The 22,434-nt window shown below is 41.3% G+C and overlaps 2 protein-coding genes and 1 long non-coding RNA gene across 5 annotated transcripts in view; 2 read left to right on the top strand and 1 right to left on the bottom strand.

Moving 5' to 3' along the window:
* Positions 1–203: 203 nt before the first annotated feature.
* znf503 (zinc finger protein 503) lies at positions 204–6,621 on the bottom strand. The gene is made up of 3 exons (XM_043256149.1): positions 6,437–6,621; positions 2,540–3,213; positions 204–2,128 (listed from the first exon to the last, which is right to left on the bottom strand). Exons 2-3 carry the CDS (start codon positions 2,795–2,797, stop codon positions 698–700), a joined length of 1,689 nt encoding a protein of 562 aa, XP_043112084.1. The 5' UTR covers positions 2,798–3,213; positions 6,437–6,621; the 3' UTR covers positions 204–697.
* Positions 3,210–5,122, top strand: LOC122356996. The gene is made up of 2 exons (XR_006252407.1): positions 3,210–4,886; positions 4,990–5,122. It is a non-coding gene; the product is annotated as an uncharacterized LOC122356996 (long non-coding RNA).
* A 306-nt stretch (positions 6,622–6,927) lies between the features above and the next one.
* Positions 6,928–22,434, top strand: part of lrmda (leucine rich melanocyte differentiation associated) — a 243,597-nt gene continuing 228,090 nt past the window's right edge. The window contains exons 1-2 of one of the 3 annotated variants that reach the window (XM_043256216.1): positions 6,928–7,253; positions 7,646–7,746. In XM_043256216.1, the coding sequence (XP_043112151.1) occupies positions 7,212–7,253; positions 7,646–7,746 (143 nt within the window). In that variant the 5' untranslated portion in view covers positions 6,928–7,211. The remainder of the gene's footprint in view (positions 7,254–7,645; positions 7,747–22,434) is intronic. The other 2 variants (XM_043256215.1, XM_043256213.1) reach the window with 2 other exon arrangements.

Below are 22,434 nucleotides of genomic sequence, written 5' to 3'. Positions count from 1 at the left end.
TAATAATAATAATAATAATAAAAATAAAAACTCTCAGGCACCGACGAATGCATTCATAATTTGAACTCTTATTCGCAGTTCCTTGGAAAATTGAAAAACCTTGGAAATGACATGATTTGTATTTAAAACGGCAAAACCAATAGAGTTAAAAATGACAGAATTTAGTTTGGTGATGTTAAGTTAAAGAATACCGAAGACAGAAATATGGAACAGAATTGTTTCTTATTTTCCAGAATACATACAAAAAATACCAATTCTCTCTCCGTGGTGTACACCTGAAAAATAACGGCAATTTCAAATCATGTGGACAGTTTTGGGATTTAAGAAACAAACATGCATGTAAATTATCTTCTTTTCAATGAGACATTAAATAATAACGAACAATACAATCATAGCAATTCCAAATCAACATCCAACTGAAGACCCCTATTTTATTAGTACTCTAACATGTGTTTCACGTTATCTACAGAGTTCAATTCAAATGTAATGCACTTCTGAGTTGCTCGAATATTTTCATTTGTATTATCGTCCGCTTTAAGCCGACATAAATAAATACAGTGAGTCCACGGATCCAGTCCTTCAGTGGCGCGATGATATAAAAGTCTTTATATTCAATCTTTATAATCTATAAATTTGGACAAAGTCTGTGTGTGTGTGTGTGTGTATGTGTGTATGTGTGTGGATTTTTTTATTTTTTTTACTGGTATCCAAGCGCTGATGCTGTGGTGAGTCTTTGACCGTACAGTGCATAGGGAGAGTAATAAGGACCGGTGGCGGCAGGCACCGGAACCGGCGCGCCGGGAGTAGGCAACGGACTCTTTGAATACGGGTGATAGCGGCTGCTTAGTCCTAACGCGTGATGCGGGCTCCTGAGTGCCAGTGTCCCGGGGCTCCCAGGGGCTCCTGAGGGCGGCATGTGCATATGGCACGCCATAGCCGCGGCGGCAGCGCTAGCTAACGATGATGAACTGGGATAACCCGATATCAACTTGTCGCTCCCGGTGAACGCGGTGTGCGTCCGCAGGTGGTTAAGAAGTTCTTCGGAGGACGAGAAACGCTTGTCACAAGGTCCGTTAGCTGACACCCAGTTACACACATGCGGTAGAGGGTCGTTGGGCAGCATGAAGCCATAGGGGTACAAAGGGTGTCCACCAAAAGATGGCGGCGAGGAGTGAACGCCGTGTAAAGGGTGTGTGGGGTACATGAGTGGGTATCCGGACTTCAAAGCGGACGCGGCGGCCGCGGCCGCAGAGTCGTGCGTGCAGGAGGCACCGGCCGCACCGGCTAAATGGCTGGCACAGTGGTAACTCAAGCAATAAGGGTCTCTACAAAGGCTAGCAGACATTATGGATGGAGGGGACGCCCCGGCGAGGGGGCTCGAGCCGGCTTTGCTGCAGCCCAGCGAGCTGGCGAGCTGCGCGTTGACCAGACTTCCACCGTGGGGCAGGAAGTGCTGGGGGTAGCCGGCGTAGGCCCCCGCTAAGCTGCCAGGGTAGGTCATGCCGGCCGGGGGCAGAGGGAAAACAGTCTGCCCGGGTTTGTACGGAGAAACGGGGGCTACAAGTCCCGACCCCAGGACGGAGGCCGAGGAAGAGGAGGTGACCGACGAGGACTCCGACGTCGCCGCTTTGGATCCCGGCGTGGTTTCCTGGTGCTGGTTGACTTCCACGTTAATTCCCGCACAGCTCACGCTTATCCTGCTGTGGCTGACGCTGGTCGGCGCGGATCCGTCCGAGGTGCAGTTTTTATTACAATCAGACTCTTTCTTTTCATCCCGCTCGCCCTTCCCGTCTGACGGCATCGGGGAAGCCGAGGTGCTGGAATTAGGGCTGCCAGTCCTGGGAGTGAACGGCTGGCAGGTGGCGCTAGGCACACGGAAACCAGACTTCTCCCCGTTAGACACCGCAGAGGACGAGTCCTTCTTATCCGCTGGCTTCGAGTACGGCTTGAAGCTGGATTTGTCTTCCACGCCGATGTCGCTCAGTTTTAAAGGGCCGGATTTCGACTCTTTCTCGCTAGATCCGTTTGATGTTACCGAGGAGAGTTTGGAGGAGGGCGGAGGGTCCGGTTTACCGATCTGAGAGCATGTTTGCGCAAGAAGAGCCAGAGGACTTTTCTTGGCGTCGAGCTGCAAGGATAGACAAAAACAAGAGATTTAGACACCTCGCAGTCACCGCGAGCCATCCGTCGCAACGCACAACAAATAAAACTTCGCCAAACGACTCGTCTCTTCTGCTTGGCCATTTCACGCGATCCGAGAATGTGCGCATCGCGCAAAACGGGCTGAAACGGTATATAAAAAAATAAAATAAAACCCGTGCCAAACGCGCGTTTGCAGATGAATTAAACGGGGAAATCGGCCAGCATAAAACAACGTGCTGGTTATAAGGCTTTAGTCTTTTTTTATCAGTTCTGCTCCGCTACGTCTAACCCAAGATTCCCGTAACGTCCCGTCATTTCTCCGAGAAAAAGAGAATGCGGACTCGCGCTAATAAAAAACACGAACAGCTTAACAGAAAACGGCGAACGCGCGTCTTACCTCAATCGGACTGACCGGGGTGGATGGTAACGGCTGGAGATATTCAGGGTGCAAAATGTGTCCTGTGCGTGCAGTAAGCATTTTCAAAATCTTTATGGGAAGTCGGTTAGCTTGCCGTAAAGGGTCCGAAGGAGGGACGGAATGGAGAAAAGGCTTGCTGACGACCGCGGAGCTGTTATTCCGAGAGCTGCTGCCGCTGCTGCTTTCCCAGACTAGATCGGTATCACTATTTCTTGAAGCAGAGGGCGATGTGATCATGACCCAATTCTCACGTATTGTGTTGGTATTTCATTTATCAGATTCATAAATAAAAACGCAATCTTCTTTCGAAAAGCAGAAATAAAGATAAATGGTATAATCCGTGCGGGGCAGAGCGCGAGGCTATCGCAGATCCGGAGCCGCGTGTGACACCACAGGCATAGCGCGCGCTCTGTCTCTTCCCGTAGGTCCGCGCGCTTGTCCTCCCAAACCAAGAACTGGTAGAAATTTTCACTTCAAAAGCAGCTGAATTAGTCCGAGATTAAAGCCCTTGCCGCCTTCCAATCAAATGGGACCCCGAGGTGATTGGAGGGTCAAGGGGATGTGACGTTCCTCCTTCTGCAAGCGCCTCTATTTTGACAACTTGGGGGAGGAGATTTTGCGCAATATGCAGGTTGTCGTACGCGCCGCTTCCTCTGTCAAAAAAAAGAAGCGAGATTTAAACCGCTCGTTATTAATTTCCACGAACAGGTTACCTTGCCGTCTTTTAAAAAGACGAACTAAGCGTGAAAATAATAATAGTAATATCCCCCGACGGCTTCGTTCTTGGTCTGCTTTGCGTGGTTTTATAAGAGCAAGCGTCGCTTTTAATTAAAACCGTCATCAAAAACAAGCAAGAGAGTAAAGTTGGTTCATTATTTAGTTTGCGCGTACGTTCGCACGCGGACGCGCGTTTTGGGAACCGCGCGGCCTTTCGATTTAATAATAGCCCATTTTTTTGGTAGAAATTAAATTTAGTGGTTTTTTTAGAGTTAAGCCAACCTTATGCGAGCGGGCTGCAAAAAAAAAAAAAAAAAAATCCAACCATAAACACAAGATCAACGCGTAGTGTTTGAATTCCCCAATCAGACAAGCGTTGACAAGAGCAGACCAATGCAGTGATAGAGGGATGCGAATGTCACATGTTTTCAATATAATATACACCGCCCTTCTATTTCTATCCCCACCCCTCCGTCAACTGTCAATTCTGCCCGACCGCAATCAATCAGTTATTTGTCAGTCGCTGTCAATCCCTTTCTTACTTCACGTCAGCTTTTGAAGCTGATTATGTGCCGCGAGTGACGGAGAAAAGGGCAAAAGCGGCATCCCGGAGAAGAGTCACTTAATTTGAGGGGCATGTCGTTTCTCCGCTTTATTCGGCTTGGAAAAGGTTTTTGTTTAAAAGCCGACAATCCGTTCCCCGCGTTCAGCCCGTCCAAGCACAAATAGAAAAATCAACAACCAGTCGTTTATCCAACAGGCTACAGCTGCTAAGCAAAACAACCTCGTTTTTACACATTTCCGAAGTACTTTTAACGAGCCTTTTTGGCTGATTTACACGTGTCGTTATTTAACAGTTTTACTTTTTAAAAGTTTCAAAACACGAGGAAAATACGATTTATTTATTTGCTGACTTTCTAGGCTACACAGCTCTTTTTTTTTTTTAATTAATCAACCAAGCAATTGCATATGCCGTAAACCGCCTCGTGTTTTGCCTTCGCTGTCATTTAATTAGTTATTAATTTACTCATTTTCCACTGCGAGCGAATTAAAAAGGAAAAGTCGATTCTCGGACCCCGCGAGCGGCCAGGTCTCTTTTAAGCACCGAGAGAGAGAGCAAGTTTCGGGCAGGTGCACGTGACAGCTACTTCTAAACCGCGTCTTCCTCGCCTCGCGCGCACTTTCGGGTTTTTCCGGGCCCGTGTTTTTCCGCAGAAAGCGAACTTCGCCGGCATCGCGTCGCCCCGGGCGAAAACCAGCGCAACTTCGACTCGCTAGGAATGTTGAAAGCGACGGGAACGCAATAACAAACAACCATAAATAATAATAATAAAGAAAAAAAGTCCAGACGGTTTTCTCCATTCACGTCAGCAAAATTTTATTTACGCACGGTAAAATTATTCACTTTATTTGACAATACCGAAAGACATAAAGGCGAGAGAAATGGTGTGTCAGACCTTTGAGAAAAGAAGTTTAAAATGCCTTGAACTATTCACCGCTGAGACGGCTAATCAGTATTGAGGCTCCGGGGCAATCGGGCAGCTTTTCAATGCGCCTTGCCTTTCATCTCTCGCTGGATGGAGGCGCTCAATTAAAAGCCTATCAGTTTGTAAGTAAATCAACGCCTATCAAAGTTGTCACATCAAACAAAACGATTATTATTGCAACCCGCCTCCACCATTAATCTCTTTCTGCGGTAATCCGCTTGACAGGTCATCTAGGAGAGCAAGAAAACCTGGAGTGGACAGTCATCAGCGTGAAAGAAATGTATATTTTGCACCTCGGACACATTGAAATAACGCTGATCTACGGCGAACAATAAACTTTGCTAACTTGCCAATTAAATCCTGAAAGGCGGCTTTATTTAATACGCTTAAATCTCCACACACACACACACACACACTACTCTCTCTTCTTAACAAATAACATTGCTCAAATTGCCCAAGTACACATAACTTTTAACATCACTATTATACATATATAACCCGTGGCTGTATAAACGTGTGAGGCGATTATTCACGTCCCTCTCCAAAAATTGATATTTGCTGATCGCGTTTGGCTTTTCTAACGCGGTTTGCGTGTTTTAATATTTAGGATGAAATATTTATTCAGCCGCCCAACGCGCAGGCCCCGCTCGGAAGACACACGGCTTGCCCAGCCTGCAATTTTGCACACCCCACGGTCGATTTGAAACAAATAGGAAATATCACAATTTAGCGGCCTTTTCATCGCGGCATCGACGCCGCGTGTTTGCGCACATCGTTTTTGAAGGCGGAAAGGCTGCCGCATCAGTCCCCCTGCTAATACAGATTCAAACACACACCAGTGTTGATATCGGCCATTTTAAACAAGCCGAAAGCAGGGTGTTTCTTTCGTATGTAAAGATATGTGCGACTGTTTTCTGCGCGGGCTGTCAGCGCGTGACACCGCGCGTGAGTTATTAGGGCAGAGAAGGGTAACCATAAATTTCCAGCACCGGGCAAAAATTTTCTCTTTATTGTCTGCATGACGAATGAGCTTCTGAACCAGATCCCAAACACTCGGTATCACCCTTAAACGGAAACATATTTCGGAGGGGAGGGGGTCATAATTCATATTATTTAAATGCAAATGCGCTTTCATATATTTCGTACCGTCGCGTTTATGCATGGCTAAATAAAGTCACTCACAGGGCTGCCTAAAGCTGCCGAAAACACTTGTGCGAAACATTTTCTGCAGTCAAAGTTTTAGGACGTTACGATTTGTCGAAATAAACAAAGCATTTCGCGCTGATCCCCCCCCCCTCGAGTCACACAGATTAATTTGAAAGGGTTACTAGACGTTAAGTGATGGGAAGAAGAGCCGGCAAAGCAACGCAAAATCAGTTCCAATACAGAATACAGTATTGTATTTTAGCGCTTAGAAAAACTCACATGAGTACATTGCGGAAATTCAACCAACACGTATATTCCTTAAATAGGAAAACGGCGTATTTTGCGTAACGCTACGCCGCAGAGCGCTTTAGTCCGCTTGCTTTTTTCTTCTTTTTCCCCCCAAAGCATCTATAAAAATAACTAGCGTTCAAAAAAACGGCTCTTCCTTCAGAAACGCCAAACATGCATTAAAAAGCATCGCCTTTCATTAACTTTGGTAAAAAGAGACCACAATGAACCACTTTACCTGAAATTACACAAACGCGCTCCGATGCGCTACGACAGGTACGAACAGTTACAGGCAAAATCCTTTTATTTTCTACAAAGACGACCATTTAAATACATTTCCAGTGGCGTCCTATGAAGCGCATTTTAGCAGCATAAATACTTTTATTCAAGTGCGCTACCGCGAGCGCAAGACACGAGACCCTACTTGTCTCCACACGGTCTGAGCGTCCAAAACTTCCGCCTGTGGGAGGAGCCTCGGCGACGTCACGGCGCTCGCGTCTCTCTCGTCCTGCTTGTTCTGTAACACATCGCTAACAATAAAGCTTTAATGTGTTATTTTAACCCGGGCGATTATATGAGCACACGACTGGGACTGTTAAATATGATTATCGAGATTATAACACAGCGAGATGTGACTTTCGCGTTATTACGCGTTGTATAACACTTTAAACACAGACTCTGCCCAATCTCCCAGTGATTAAAACACTTCACTTTTTCAAGCAAGAGCTGTCTGTGCCGCTGGCAGCAGTGCCACTTCCACATTTTCATGGAAACATCCTCGGGAAGATGTTATGAGCAGCTGAAGCAGATTTGAGCAATTGAACAAGTGGCGCGTGCTTCCGTCCCAGATCAGCTGACACGAGCACGCGGAAGAAGTGAAGCTCCAGCCGGAGAGTAGTTTAAAAGTTTATCTTGAAAACCTAAACAACCCGTTTCAGTCTTATGAGCTGAAAAAACGTTTGTGGTGGTCCTCGTTTGATGCTGCTCTGCTTCTGAACTGTCATTTGGCTACAATGGCGTACAACGAGTCAGTGGTTGTAGTGAATGGGAGTCAGGTAAGTGAAATACTGAAACACGCCGTCCTGTGACCTGCGTTATTGTGTATTCAGCCAGTACACACACCAACGCCACAAAGTGTGCGTTTGTTTTTTTGTCAAGCCATGCGGTTTCATATAGGTAAAAACGGAGGATATATTTCTATAAATATATTTTCTGTGTCGCAGGTGAACTCTATAAAAGTACAATTGCAAATATTTATTAAAAACCTCTTTAATTGTTGTTAACAATGGCTTCATTCACACAACAGTTGTATGTAAATTATTATTAAGTCACAAATATATTTTTAATCTCCCATCAGTTCAATATAATGTTTAAGAAGTCTGTTTCTTGAAGGAACAGTAATACTGTTATATAATACTTCTATCCGCTCTCCCTTGCATCGATGCAGGTGTCCTGCATTGGCCATGATTGGGAAGACATTCCAGATTTTCTTGGGCCAAAGTATGGAGAAATGGCAAGAAGATTAGATCTCAGCTTCAACCAGCTGAGGTAAGTTACTTGTTTGTGTCTGAATGTTACTCTTAACAGGAGGTCCGGGTTGGTGGGAGACGGCGACGACAAGCACGGCACATATTATGCACATGCTAGATTCCCATGTAGCGAGAGACATCATTTTCCCCACAGGTTTTTGCAAAAGGACTGTGGCCCACATATATATCCCCTCTGGAAAGACCGCGAGTCATTATTATTATAGGTGGTTTTATATATGCCGTCATATAGTATTGGTACACTTCTGCACTTTACAGTGTTGAGAATTCATACTGCATCCGCTATTAAATATGCAATATTATGCTCTCACTGGTTGAGAAAGCCCTCGCGTGAAGGATGTTTCTATCACGTGAAACATTCTAGAACGTTGTCATAAATGAGAGGATCTTAACCGCATACAACTCTCCGACTCAATCTACCTGTCGCGCATACGGTCGCACCTCCGCATTATGTGCAATTTAATACATGCATTATGTGCATTACGTCGTCAGCCATGTCATTGAGACATCAGAGAACGGCGGGTACAGTAGCGGCGTGCCATGCTGTGGCCAGATAAAGAGCCTGATCAATAAATGTGACATGTTAATGCTGAGCAAATAGAATAAAAGATTCCTTTGACAGGACATGAAGAAGCACCTTGTGGCAGCTGGGGAGGGGGATGCCATTTCACCAGCAGGACTAGCAAAGCTGATCTGACAACTAAAAGAGAGGAGATGATGGTTATAAGGTGCCTTTGTTTCAGACTTCTTTTCTTGACCTGTCAGGCCTTGAAGGACTCTGAATGGGCCTCTTTTTGTCATGTGAAAATTGTCGTCTTGAGGCAGTTATCTGTGCTGAAAATGTGGATTCTTCCATTTAATTGATTCGCTTTGCACTGGAGTCTGTCACATTAATAATTGGCAAATCCTGCGCTGCTTCAATGTGTCGTGCACAAATGTACGCTTATCGGCGCATTAATATTCCTAATGAGCATTTGTGACTGGCGACCTGGATGAACGCCGTCGAACCCAGAGCTATCGATATTCGGGTGTAAAATTGTCCCATGCGTTATATGGCCAGCTGTCGTATGCACAAGTTGTGTGAAGTGCTATATACGGACAAATGTGCTTGTTTCTTCAGTCTTCATCTCTACATCTACTGCATGAATTGGTGTTTGTTCTTTAATGCAACGCTCCTCATTGCATCAGTTTCTTCTTTAATGTTTCCTAACAGTTTCACCATACGCACGCTAGTGAAATATGCAGCATTGCTACAGCTAGAACGCTTGCACTGTGGTTTATTGCCTTTGCTGAGCCATTATGCTCTCATCATATCATTTTTATGTATAAGATAATTACCAGAATAGTTGGGAACATTGATAGGCTATTAATGGGAATGCTGCTAGAACAATGTCATGTTCACTGTGAGGTTTTACCACTTATGTTTTAGAATAACCTCAGTCTTGTTCGCTTAGAGTCACACTGCCAATAAAGATGATTTTTGGCATCGGGGCTTGTCAGCAGAAAGCCTCCCTCCCTGACATCTGTATGTACATATCAAACACAGAATGCCAAAGCTGGCTCTGAAATCATTTTCTTTTACCACTTCAAGGAGCCTCGGAGTACAACAGAAGGTTCTGTCACCGAAGCCGTTTTGGTCATATGCTTTGTTGGGGGTTAGGGTTACATTCAGTGTGAAATTTAATTTATAAAGAAGCATGTGATCAGAATAAAGTGAGGATGTGGCCTACAGTCAGGATTTCACTGCTGCTTCTGCCATGTTCACACAAAGACCCCACAGTAAGAAGTTAATAGACAGACATCCTGCCCTCTAGCATGAGGACTTAAATATGTGAACATGACAAAGTGATGGAAAGGTTCTTTTGTTGTCCTCAGGGCTGCCACAAGACAATCTGGGTCATCCAGAAATGAACATTTATACAGGATGTGTCACTGTAGTTGACTAGTCATCTCGATTGACTAGTTTTAGTTTCTTATTTTTCTTTTTTTTTGGCAAATCCCTATTTTAAAGGGCTAATTCACCCAGAAATTTAAAACCGTTTAACAGTTTAGTGCATCATGAAACATCTGCACCCTGTTGCTTTCTGTCCAGATATTTTAGAAATGCATGATTACCGTGAGGTGAGTCAAAAACAAGCCCCATTCGCTGCTTATTTAAAGGGATAATTCTTTCAAATTTTCATCATGTACTCACCCTTATGTTGTTTCAGACATGTATGACTTTCTTCATTCTGTTGAGCACAAGATAACTCTGTTTTTAACTATTCTCAGAAATAATGATTTGTCATTGTGCATTCCAGTTAAACTCAAACTGCAGTTATTTTGACTAGGTTAAAAAATAACTTGACTAACTAACACAATAAGAACATATCATAAAGCAACATTAATTTTTTAAAATAAACTCTTCATATTTTATCATGTTTAATTTATCAAATAGTAATATAATCCTATTGTAATATTTTGCAATATGATAAATATAATGCAATATAATAAAATATACAGTTTTTGTCTATCTATAGACAAGTCAATGGAAATCAAAACAACACCTTAAGGAATAGACAATTCTATTGTGTTCCATAGAGAAAGAAATGTAGTTTTGGAATGACCTGAGAATTATTATTATTAATAATTTTTTTGCATGCAATTTAAAAATGTACATGTTCATCTACCAAATCACAGACTGCCTGTGAAATGTACCATTAAATATTTTGTTGCATGTTATGGATTACTTAATTTCTACCTGTAAAGATCAGTTAATAAAGTCAAAAGTTTTTTTTTGAGTAACTATTTCGAGAACTTTCTAAATGGAAGTTAGATGTTCAGTAAGAAGACATGGTCATCACAGTAATGTACCACAGCCCAAACCCATGTGCACATATGCAGGCTATGTTACCTGATGTGAGAGGTGTCCGAGAGAATCTCTGCAAACACGCATGTGAAATCACATTCAGTTTATCAGACCTTTCCCAAGGTGCCTTTTGTGTGGTTTTAACGTTGAGTCGGTATGAAGGTGAAACGGTACCTTTCTCAAGACTAGCCATGAAAAGGTATTAGATCATTGACAGGAGCAGTAATCCCAGGTCGGGGATTGCTGTCAAAGTGTCCCCTCCAGTGTCCTAGACATGCGTGGCTTTGTGGTGAGTAGATGGTGAAAGCAAAGGGAATGTTATTGTCTTGTCTGGTCCTGTCCAGATGAGGGGTAAACATGATGGCCCTCAGTCATGCAGAGGAACGATGCAGCCGTGAATTCCTTCTCCGGTGTCACTTTCTGTCTAGGAGGTCCGACAGTCTGTCTGTCATCAGATTCAGCTTATTACGCCACCTTACATATGAGCCAACAGCCAAATCAAGGAGAATATATTTCAAAGGGAAAGCGTTCTAAGTTGTGTAAAGCTTGAATGTAAAAACCAAGCATCCAACAGAATTTAAAATGATGCTCATAACTGAACAGCTGGACTCGAGTTCTCGAAATTTGAGGTGGCTAGTTATCATCCAGTGCGCAAGAGTTTCCGCATTAACTCAGAAACCCGCGCTCACCTGCATATACGTCTTGAAGGCAAATCAAATATGCTAACTTGCATTTTCAAATGGAGCCGCTTTAAAAGTAGACAGCCTGTCACAATGAGATGCAAGTAGTCTGATGAAAACGGAACAAAGAAGACAAAGTACGGTGGATGGGTACACCAAGAAATGAAATATAACCTTGTATGGACTGTCAGCAATGTCGTTTTATATTCATATCTAAAGCACATTATAGTATTACACTCCAGCTCATGCTTCACTCATCTGTCTCTCTTCATTCGTCACGGGCGAGACTTTGTCTTTCAAGCCCCCGCGCGCCAACACCAGAAGGCTCCTGTTAATTGACAAATGAGAGCCTGCGACATGAAGTGCTCCCTCAACATCAGAGCAAGGTGGAGTCTCCTTTTTGATGGGGCTATTATTGGCATAAGCCAGTAAAACGCATCGCTCTTCGCCGAAATGAGAAGTGACAACGGTAGAAGGGCCTGTCATTGTCTTCCGGGTGTGTTCAATCTACGGCTGTGCCAGTATGTAGATAAAATGTCAGTTAAGAGTACGAGGGAGAAACTGTCGAAATGAAGTCGTCAAATCACTTAGCCCGCAGAGGGTATGGAAATTGATGCTTTTGTGGAAATGAGAATTTTCCATATCTGATCTATCAGGCTTATTTAGCGCTAATATTTGGGAACAGCCCAGGCTGTTTGGCTTGCATTAGAAGAGGATGCTGCGTTCCTTTAGCCCTGTCTAGTTTGTTAGACGGGTGCAAGTGGCAGAAATGGAATTTATGCATTTTCATTCAGGATGCCGGTCTTATAAATCAGCTATGAAGCAATAAAATCTCATTTAATTTCTCCCAGCAAATTTGTACCTCTGTGATTGCTTCAAGAGAGGATGAGCTGACAGGCAAAATTGTGAGAATACAGAGAAACCATTTTGGATGCATTACAGTTGACATGTTTGTTACTTGCTGCTTCGCTAATGGATAATTTAAATAAGTTTAGTGTGTGGCGCTTGTGCGTTTTTTGTTCCACTGCGAAGATATGACCCAGTTATGCTGAAGGGAATTATTTTAAGGTCAAAGCAAACATGACTTTAAACGAAAGAGAGAATTTCTTCTCAACCAAAGGGTGGAGCGAGATCTGGACAGATTTTCCTTTTTGGGCCTGATCTGTAAGCTGCATCATTATTATCGTGACTTTAAAAGTTCAACTTTAGACAGTAATTTCTGTTTTTAATACGTCATGTATGTTTCACTGAAATCAGACTTGACTAGACACTTTTTGGCAAAGCTGGACTAGCAAACCTAGAGAATTGTGGATTTGGGTGATTGTGGCTTATGTATACACACATTTATAAATGTTTCAAAGTAAAAAAAAAAAAAAAAAAAAAATTACCTACGTCTTGGAATCAACTATGCAAACCACACTGTAGCTTGCTTGTAACCTTTTCACTGCCATACGTCCATTCTCTTGCGCTGTTTACTTCCAGTTATCGTTCATCTTCAGATTTTATTTTTTTTTTCTGTTTTAACAGCAACAGGAAGACATGCCCTCATCTCGTCTTGGTATTTCCAGCCGTTTCTAATGTAGATGGTCTTAGCTTGAGAAGACGCATGTCCTTGTCTCTTTTGCGTCTTTGTATAAACAGAGCTGTGCTTGATTGCCCCGGGAAGAATAAAATCCAGTTGATGTGCAGTATCTCTGCGGCCGCCAAAACAGGCACCGTCGTCTGTCCGGCCAACTAGAGGGGAACATCATCAAGTCGTACCAAATTAGTTTTGAAAAGTTCTTGCGGGCAAATCATGCTTTCTGTATTTTGGTTAGATGACAATCTTGTATCTGATAAAAAACATTTTTCTTCCACATGTTACTGCCAAACCGCAGCAATATGGTATTCGTTTAGAGGTCTGTCCTTCTGTCCCGTCTGGATGGCAAAAGTTAAAGCTCAGGTATGAATGCACAGACTGACGCTAGTGTTTGGACTTGAACCGCAGGCTTAAGGAGCCACTAAATGAGAAAAGCTTTCAAGATGCTTTCTGGTGCATGTTGTTATAACGAAATGTCTCTAAATCTCATTTCTAATTCATCTTTCCAGGAACATTCCGTGTTGAGTGGTGGAAAGGTCTCCGCTTTGTCAAACGATCACTAATCACCCCGTGTTTATCTCACAAACCACCTAGATTGTAAATGTCAGTTCTGACTGCTGACTTGTGTACTTTGGTTTTGAAATGATGCTCTCAAGACTGCTGCTCTGACATCTTGAATAAATGAACGGCTTCATTGTTGTAGATGTTTATTCCACAAAAAAATCTTGTTAAGTACAAAATGATTTTACATGGCTTTCCAATATCATCTCCACCTATCGTAAATGCCAATAAATGTTCTGCGGTCTGATGCCAAAAAGTCATTCTATTCTGCGTGTAAATCACAGTTGTGCTGTTCTGGTGCAACAAAAGAGCCCTGATGGCAAAAGAATTAACTTTAAATCATTATCAGCATTTCCATCAGCCAAATATCTGTTCAGACGCGCCGAACGGCCCATCCAGGCGCATCTCAAACCGCCCGTCTTGAATGGAAGGGAACGTCTTTATGTTCTCTTTTTGTTCAAATTAAATATATATTGGGCACGGGCGTCATTCTCTCTATAACAGCATCCCTGTTTTATTGTATACCCGAAGACGAATGGTGCGCCTGTGACATAGTGATTTACAGGCCCTCAGTTTTCTGTGGCAGGGCTTTAGAGAGGATAGCTGACATCCAGCCAGCACTTTGGAGGGGTAGAATAAAAGCTGACGTTTTATTGGCTTTAAGGAAGAGAGAATAGGAAGGCCGGTCACACAGGGGAGAATAATAGTTTCTGTACTTTATTTTTCTCAGGCCCTGCCAGCTGTCACGGAGCCCCCCAAAAAACGGAGGGGAAATTTATAGGGTATTATTTAGAGACATGTCAGCGGTAATGACTACAGCTATGATTTCAATTATCACCCACTAAATGTAGCTTAATTCACTGTGTTGGTGAAGCTAATGAGTGAGCCTGACATCATTTTTCAAAAACTCGATACCGTGCTATTTTAATATTTTATGTTGACCGTTGGTTTAATTTTCCTCCCTCACGTTTGGCATCGAGGAAGGCTCGGTCCCTCATGGGCCGTTGTACCGTCAGCGTTATGTAGTTCAAAGTCTTCCCAGGGATATATTTTTCCATTGACAGAAATCCAATTAGTTTTAGTACACAGTCTGGCTGAATAAAAAGGCTCTTAAAATCTACAATATGTTTCCTTAGCGCTTTAGCAGAGCACAAACTCGGTGATGGATTTTTATAGCCTGACCTGATGGGGCCCTGCATGGCAGACATGCCTGACTCCCTTCCTCTGTTTTGACATGTTTAGAAACAAACGAGTTAGACATCATTCTCTCTTCGCTTTGGAAAGCGGTCCGTCAATATCGCGTCGCGTTCGGGTTCTCGTTCACGTTGATTGATTATCGCAAAGCTTAATCCACAAATGGCTTTAACATCATGCTAATGAAGAAGGATGTTTAATTCGTCGCTGGGCACGTTTAGTGAAACGCTATTTGCGCTGCTTGACCTGTGACTGGAGCGCCGGAGCACGAGCAACGGCTGGCATCTGGGCTGCTGGTATGATGTGGGTTACTAACGTTAAATCTGTGTTAGTCCATGGTTCGCTGCCAGTTTACGTCCTTTATCACGCAAAGCCATCTCGCTGATTAATGATGTAAGCAACTCGCAGGCATGGAACTTATTAGTGCTTTGAAGCAAAAAAGAGCCTGCCATACTTTAACTTCCCCCTGGACGTTTCCCAAAGGGGGAAAAAAAAGGAGGTTAGCAGTTTGGAAACGGAACAAAGGATTCCCCCTCGGTACTATCCTCTCAATGTGCTTGCTCCATGACACTTTGTCTCCCACAGTGTCTCCTAGCGAGCCGGTTCTGAAAAGCGAAGACAGATACGCTGGCTTTATCTTGCCAAGATTTGAAAAGAAGATTGTAGCGCCTTCTTATGTTTTGAAGTTTGGGGGCAGTTCTTCAACCGGGCGCTGTGATAAATGTTAACGCTGTGTGAATTTGTCCAGCCACCATAAAACACACTATGAACCCTGTTGTTAGGAATTTACCCTTCCAAGCGCTCGTCGTTATTAGAAAATATTTGCCGTAACAGTTTGCAGATAGATGCTGCCCAGAATAATAAGTCAGCCGCAGTGTTATGATTTCTGTTAAACAGTGGTGTGCCACCTGGAGAGTGATGAACTAGAGGGTACTATCCAAATCGCTTGCTTTGCAAACGTGTACCATCCCATTTTTTTTTTTTTTTTTTTTTTTCCTCTTGGCCAGCATACCAAAACCATACAGGGGTTTAAACAGCTGCTGCAGATTTTAAACACAGCTGCAAAACATTTCCCCCCACATTTCAGAGTCGCTTAGAGCTTTTTCACAGCTAAAGCACGTAACAACTATGTGCGTCTTTAAAAAAACAAAAAACAAAACATTGCATGGAAAGTAGTCCCGTTCCTCCAATAGCATTCTTATTAATGGGTGGTTTTTTTGGGAACTTGTAACCAGTTGGCAGCTCACGTTGTCATTCTTAACACCTGCAGGTTTTTTATTTATTTATTTATTTTTTTCTAAATTATTGATAACGATCTCAGCAAATTATCAGAACTGAATGAATTTTGAAATACTCTGGAAAGTATTTTTTCCTACTTAATTAAATCTTGAAACTATTTAGTGTTTTATTATTATTGATTTTGTTTGTATTTAAATTTAACAGTGCAGACAAAGATCTGCAATGCATTTCATATCAAAATAGCTAAATTGTTTGCCAAAAATCGAGGCAACATGACGTTATTGAGTACATCCACGGAGACATGCAAAAATGCTGTTTTATTAGATTTAATATCACTATACCATATCTGTGACATCTTAGTACTGATCATGAATTTAGAAAAAAGCCATTATCAGCTCAAAATGCTGGATTTTAATGTTTTATTTTATTAAGCTGTATAAATAGTACAAATACTTTTTTTCCTCACTTTACTGGCTTTTACCTATATACCACGTACTGGTCATGTAAACAGTGTCACATGAAACACCTATGAGGTAAACAGGCGTTGTTTACCATCTCAGACAGGAGTCTGATATTATCTGGGTATTTTTAAGGCATTTTTCCCTCTCGGCACCGAGACTGCTTTGGTCTTGAGGAAAGAGTTGTCTTTTTGTGTCTGGGTCTGTTGGTCTTCAGAGTCTGTTTCAGAACTGAGAGCGTGAGGCATCAAAATGCCCAACACTGAAGGAGAGGGAGGAGGTGGGATATCCTCATGAGCCTACAGACAGACAGCCTAGACTGCCCCTACATCGGCAGTATGCGTCTGATCTGAGGAGAGTTTGCGTCAATAAGATAAAGGGGTTCAGGTGAAAACCCTTTACTGGACCTTCTACAAGAGCTCTCTCTGGCACTGAAGGGAAAGAAGGAATTTTATAGACCTGCGACGTAGACCGTCTGTTCCTGTTTCTTGGCTTGCATATTCAAGGATTTTGCGTAATACCCTAAATACTCAGCTGTAGATTAACCGCTAATCAAAGAACCGGCTTTACTAACGAGAAAAGCGTGTATATTATATTGTATAGTGTGTGTGTATATGTGTATGTGTGTGTGTATATATATATATATATATATATATATATATATATATATATATATATATATATATATATATATATATATATATATATATATATATATATATATATATATATATATATATATTTATTATTATTATTTTTTTTTAAGATCTGCTTTTCTAGACCTTCTTCAGTAGATGTGTCAGCCATCAAACAGAGGTCTAGGCAAAAGTAAGCTTTACCTCCTTGTGTTTCAACTGCACTACTGTGCTCTGAGCTCTTGATAAGACCATGCTGAGGACTTTATGGCTTCAAAGCTTGTCACTCAGTGTACAGAATTGGGTGCTTTGAGCTGTTTGTGGTACGGTGCTGTTTCACTCTACACCATGTCAGTATGTTAGAAAGTTCAGTGCAAGTTGTTCCTGCATTTCTCGAATCATTTGTAAAGTACGAATTGGTGTGCAAAACGAAGAAGAATAATAGAGTGGAGTTGCATCTTGATTTTTCACTCGAGCCATTACTGCCTTTAAACATGCCGAGTGCATCGCTAGGTTGTTTTGTGAAGTTACACACCGTGACCGCACATCTTTGTCCAGTGTGCTGGAGGTATAAATGCCATGTTCTCTCTATAGAATCATAGTCACAACCGGTTGGTGGTGTGTTGCAAATGTGGATCCTTCGACAGGCCAGGCAGGCAGTTTAAATTAATTATTAGCTTTATAGCAGCCCCTCAGGCCGTGCTGAGGCAGCTGAGCCCTAAAGGGGGCTAATCCGGCCCTGCTTTACAGAAAATCAATGCTGGCCTTTGGTGTTGGCATGCCATCCGGGTAGGGGGACACATGTCAGATAACTCCTGATTTTTTCATGAGGTGTGTTTTGAAGTTGTAAAACCAATGGGAGGTAGCTGGAGGTGCTAAAAATGAAAAGAATATCCGGAAGCCACGAAAGGACGGCCAGATTTCTTACGAGGGTGTGACAAGTATTAATGAAACATGCAGAATGAATAAAATGAAAATGGAGTTTTGCTTAAACTGCGGGAGATTGGAATTGGCACAGAGTTGGATGACGCTATATGGAGTCAACATTACAATATTAGGTTTCTTTTATGTTCCGCTTTGACTTTGCTCGTAACTTCATTTCTCACAACTTACAACCTCTTATTTAATATGTTTAGAATATATCTGAACTTCTATCTCTAAATCATTTATTAGGAAGCAGAAGATCTTTTCTTTTCAACACTTAGAGGTTACTGTTGGATGACTTGATAGTGCCATTTTACAGTTGCTAAAGTAACTGTCTGAAATGATAATGCATTTCATAATGTGCTGCATTGCATTACCGCTTTCTCTGTGGAGGAGAGTGCTTTCATGGTTTCATCAGACTAAACTTCTGCTGGCATAATCTTTGGATCAAACGTACATGGAAAGACTATTACATCAAACATTTAGTCAGGAGTGATTTGTGATTCAAGTGAAAGTCAAACAGGAGACCATGAAAGTGTCTTATGTGTTACGAGTTCTCATTTTTAAAGGAATAGTTCGCCTAAAAAAGAAAAATCTGTCTGCATTCACTCGCCCTCGTGTCTTTGGAAACCCAGATGGCTTACTTTCTTCCTTGGAACACAGAAAGAGTTATTTATGGCAGATGTTGTTGTTGTTCCATTCCATACAATGATCGGTTAATGGTCACCTTTTTAGTGACTGATGACTTTTGGTCTCATTCCCTTTTTCGTAGCTTTCTCAAACAAAGCCTATTATATGGCTTTAGAGCATTCTGTATACGAGTGTATGAGACGGTCATTGGTCCACATCTGCTTTTTATTGCATGCAAGAGAGATGCTTGGACATTCTGCTAATTTCTTTTTTATTCCACAGAAAAAAAAGTCATACAGTGGTTGTAACAAATGAGTAAAATGAGCCTTTCCCTTTAAAAGACAAGAGAATGGACAGTTGAAAAACTGCATTCATATGCATATCACTTTATTCATGAGTGCTCGGGTCCAAGTGTCCAGTTCAGGTAGACACTCACTCAATGTGAGTGTTAAGCTTTGAGTCTGGCTTGTGTTCATCCAGAGGTGTTATTTCTCATCCTGCCCTTCTCTTGCCATGCTGAAAGCTTTCTGGCTACAGCTCCTGTGGAGGTGCTGTTATCCATTGGACACATGCAGTGGATGTTTCTCCCAGCGGCTCAGCAAGAGGCCTCTCGTTATCTCAGGGGAAGCCCTCCAGCTCATCTGAGGGGGAGCATCCTCTCAAATCCTAAACGAGGGTTCACCACGTCCCCTCCCCATCTTTCTTCACACTCACCACCCCCGCTGGCCCTCGCAATCCCGGACACCTCCTGCAACTCTAATCCTTACACACAGCGTTTGGTTTTCCTGAGTCTGTCTCTGCCCATCAGCAGGAACAATGAAAAGAGTAATATTTGTTTTTTGTTTTTTTTGTCTCTTTCTGTTGAGGTGATGGGTGACATGTTGAAAGTGCAGATACAAGACAGGTTTGCACCTTTCTTAACTGAACTAAAGTGAGAATGCCTTTTTAAATTTAAAATTCAGTTTAAAGAGAAGTGCCAAATGGGAAACACAGTTGTTGTTTATATTGAAATGGAATTGAAATATAATACTCTTTAAAAATGAACATTGCAAAACATTTAATTTATTTTTTTTTTTTATATGGACAATGTTTTTAAACTACATACTGGTTGTCTTTTTTTTCATCACTTTATTTTCTTGTGCTATACTTTTTATTGTATATTCTACTTTTTCTATGTATTTGTCCATGTACGTTATGTTTGTTCCCCTTCTACCTTGTCATTCTCGAGAGGTGTAAACAATCTGTAAGAATGTCATCGTACTCGGTGGGAACAACTTTTAATTTTCAAATCGTCAAGATTTTAATCTTGCGCAATTGTAAGTCTCCATGAATGTTTAAACACCGATGCCAATAAGGAACATTTTTGTGCTTTTAAAGTTAATAATAATAGTTAATAAAAAATAGTTATATTTTTTTTAAGTGAGTTACAGATGTTGACCTACACAAAACTGGTTATTTCCAAAATGTTAACACTTTTTTTGTTTTGGTGTTGTGATTGAAAACAAAAAAAAACGTCATAAATTTTTTTTTTTTTTGGTAATAATTGTACAAATGCATGATACATTTTGCTGTAGTGTCACAATCTCAATGAAATTGTACAGGTATTTGTATCGACTAGAGTTTGGCATCATGACAACGTCACTCGAAAGCAAAGAAAATCCGAAGCTTATTCTACCAAAACTAAATCCAGTGTGGTGTCAAGCTAAAATCTTCTGCCACGCTTAAGCCGTTTGCTCACAGTGATGCTTGTTGATCAGTATATGGGTTATACTATACATTCACACGAAACGCATCAAAATAACGTTCCTTTGTTTCTATATGAAGACAAATATCATCGCCTGCCCTTGTTCGTACACATTATTATGTGCTAGTCTCTTTAGAGTGGAAAGCTGGAACTGATGCATTATCCTAGTGAATCCATCTTTCACCCAACACAATGAATAATGGAGAAATGTGACAAACGGCCAAAAAAGCGATGGGGAAAGGCTCATGAATGGAATTAAGGAGAATGATGCAACTCGGCAAGGCTCTCCATCAAGAGCGCTGCGGCCCATAGATCATTTTATATTTAACTGAGACTAGAAGAGCTTTGGATATTAAACAGGACTTTGAGTTTGTTCAGCTGGGCCTCTTCCTCCGCATTCAACTGTGGGCAAAAATATGCACTCGTTCCTTTGTGCAGAAATATGCCAGAAGAGTGATGTCATAATTATTTTAATATGGTCCAAAGCTGTGATGCTTAATGTGTAGTGACTGGAGTCCATTGAGTGAGTGTGAAGGGTGTTTCCAGGCCTCGCTCGGCAGTAGAAAGGACAACATTGTTCGCCAGGGACGAGGATAGACACAATAACATATTTCATGACTGCATGTGAACTGCTCCCTCACAAAAGGAGATTTTCACCATATTACAAGTAAGATGAACTGGGCATCTTTTGTGCAGCAGTGCAGTATTGATGAGTTGCCTGGAGCGACTGCTTTGCACTGGGATGGAGAGCGAGGAGATGGAATGGGCCTCACTATTTATAGAATGCTTTTGGAAGAGGCGTAGCTCGTTGCCTTTTGGATTAATATCTTTTTTTCCAAAGCAGATGTGTGAGATTTAGATGTGTAATCAAATTATTTTAATGGCTGCACTTCATCTGCTCTTCATTTTCAAGTTGAAGTGTGTAATTTCTGCACTGCTGGGAGGCACTAAACAAAATTGCACGAATAATGACTGCTGAAGTTTCAAACTCTCGTCCCGATTGCCGTTGTTCTGAAAAACAGGTGATCCTGCCCCTAAACTTGTGATCAGGTTCTTAAAACAAACCGATTCACTAGAAGGGTCCCACATAGACGTCTACGTACTACAGAAAGTAATTGGATGTCGATACTTTTGTACACCATTAAGTGCATTTGTATCAAATATTTTGTAACACCGTTCGTTTAAGTGTTCTTGTTGCACATGTAATATTAACTTGAAATAATTAATATTAACGTGAAATAATTTATATACCATATACTTCCAAGAAATTGCTAGTAAATGTAAAAATTATTTTATCTTTAAGACTCTTCTTAAAAAAAATTCAGTGCTTAAATTCAGTGTCTTACTCGTAAATTCATTACATTTAATTATTGTACAGATAAAATATGGAGCTGTTACCAGCCTCAGTAGCTTAAATTGTACTTGCATTTATTTAAACTGCAATTTAATTTATTAAATATATTATTATAAAAGTACTTTTTTGTTTTATCTAAGTGGTTGCAATTTATTTAAATGTAGCTAAAATGAATGGTTTGCAACCACTTACCTTTTTTAAAAAAAAACAAAAAAAACATTTTTCCAGTTTGTATGTGTTTGAGTCCAAATAATTAAAGCAGCCAGTAGCATATTGAATTACAAAATTGCAATTTGTAGTAAATAGGCTAAAGTACTTTCTTGAAGAATAGTTAAGTTTTTTTTTCAGTAGGACAATGTTTTCACGCCTTATTTTTTGCCTGTTATTTTTATGACTAATTAATATTTTATTTATAAATGTATATTTATTTTATATTAACATTTAAAATTATTACAATTAATGCGTACAGTGTGAATACCTTAGACGGTAAGCATACATCTTACAAAATGTTTTTTAAAATATTTGTCCTCTCCTTTATTATATATTCTCTTGTCATCTGACTCATCGTAATTTCTTGTTTTTGTCTTCTTTTTTTTATTACATTTGTAAAAACTTGTTTTAGTACTTTTGTCCATTGCTCTAGATCTTGAGCACCACCTCTGATTAAATGCTGTAAAGGAGAATTATTCAGTTTTATAGTGTATTTGCCAGCTTGGCTACAGTGGTCGCATTTAAACATCCATTTACAAGCTTTTAACTGTCAGGATCCATTGAATTATGGATATTTACTTTCCTCACAGTTCTCCGAACCACCAAAATGACTTTTAATGGCGCAAGCGGTAA

The sequence above is a fragment of the Puntigrus tetrazona genome, chromosome 13 (assembly GCF_018831695.1).
Source record: "Puntigrus tetrazona isolate hp1 chromosome 13, ASM1883169v1, whole genome shotgun sequence".
Classification (NCBI taxonomy): Eukaryota; Metazoa; Chordata; class Actinopteri; order Cypriniformes; family Cyprinidae; genus Puntigrus; species Puntigrus tetrazona.
The sequence above is the reverse complement of the archived record's forward strand: the minus strand, read 5'-3'. Positions and strand labels throughout refer to the sequence as shown.

Bases quoted from the DNA above. Each gene is read 5' to 3' on its own strand.
- znf503 (XM_043256149.1), bottom strand. From the start codon at position 2,797: ATGATCACATCGCCCTCTGCTTCAAGAAATAGTGATACCGATCTAGTC. The intron at 2,129-2,539 runs GTAAGACGCGCG...CTATCCTTGCAG, and splicing joins CCCCGGTCAGTCCGATTGAG to CTCGACGCCAAGAAAAGTCC.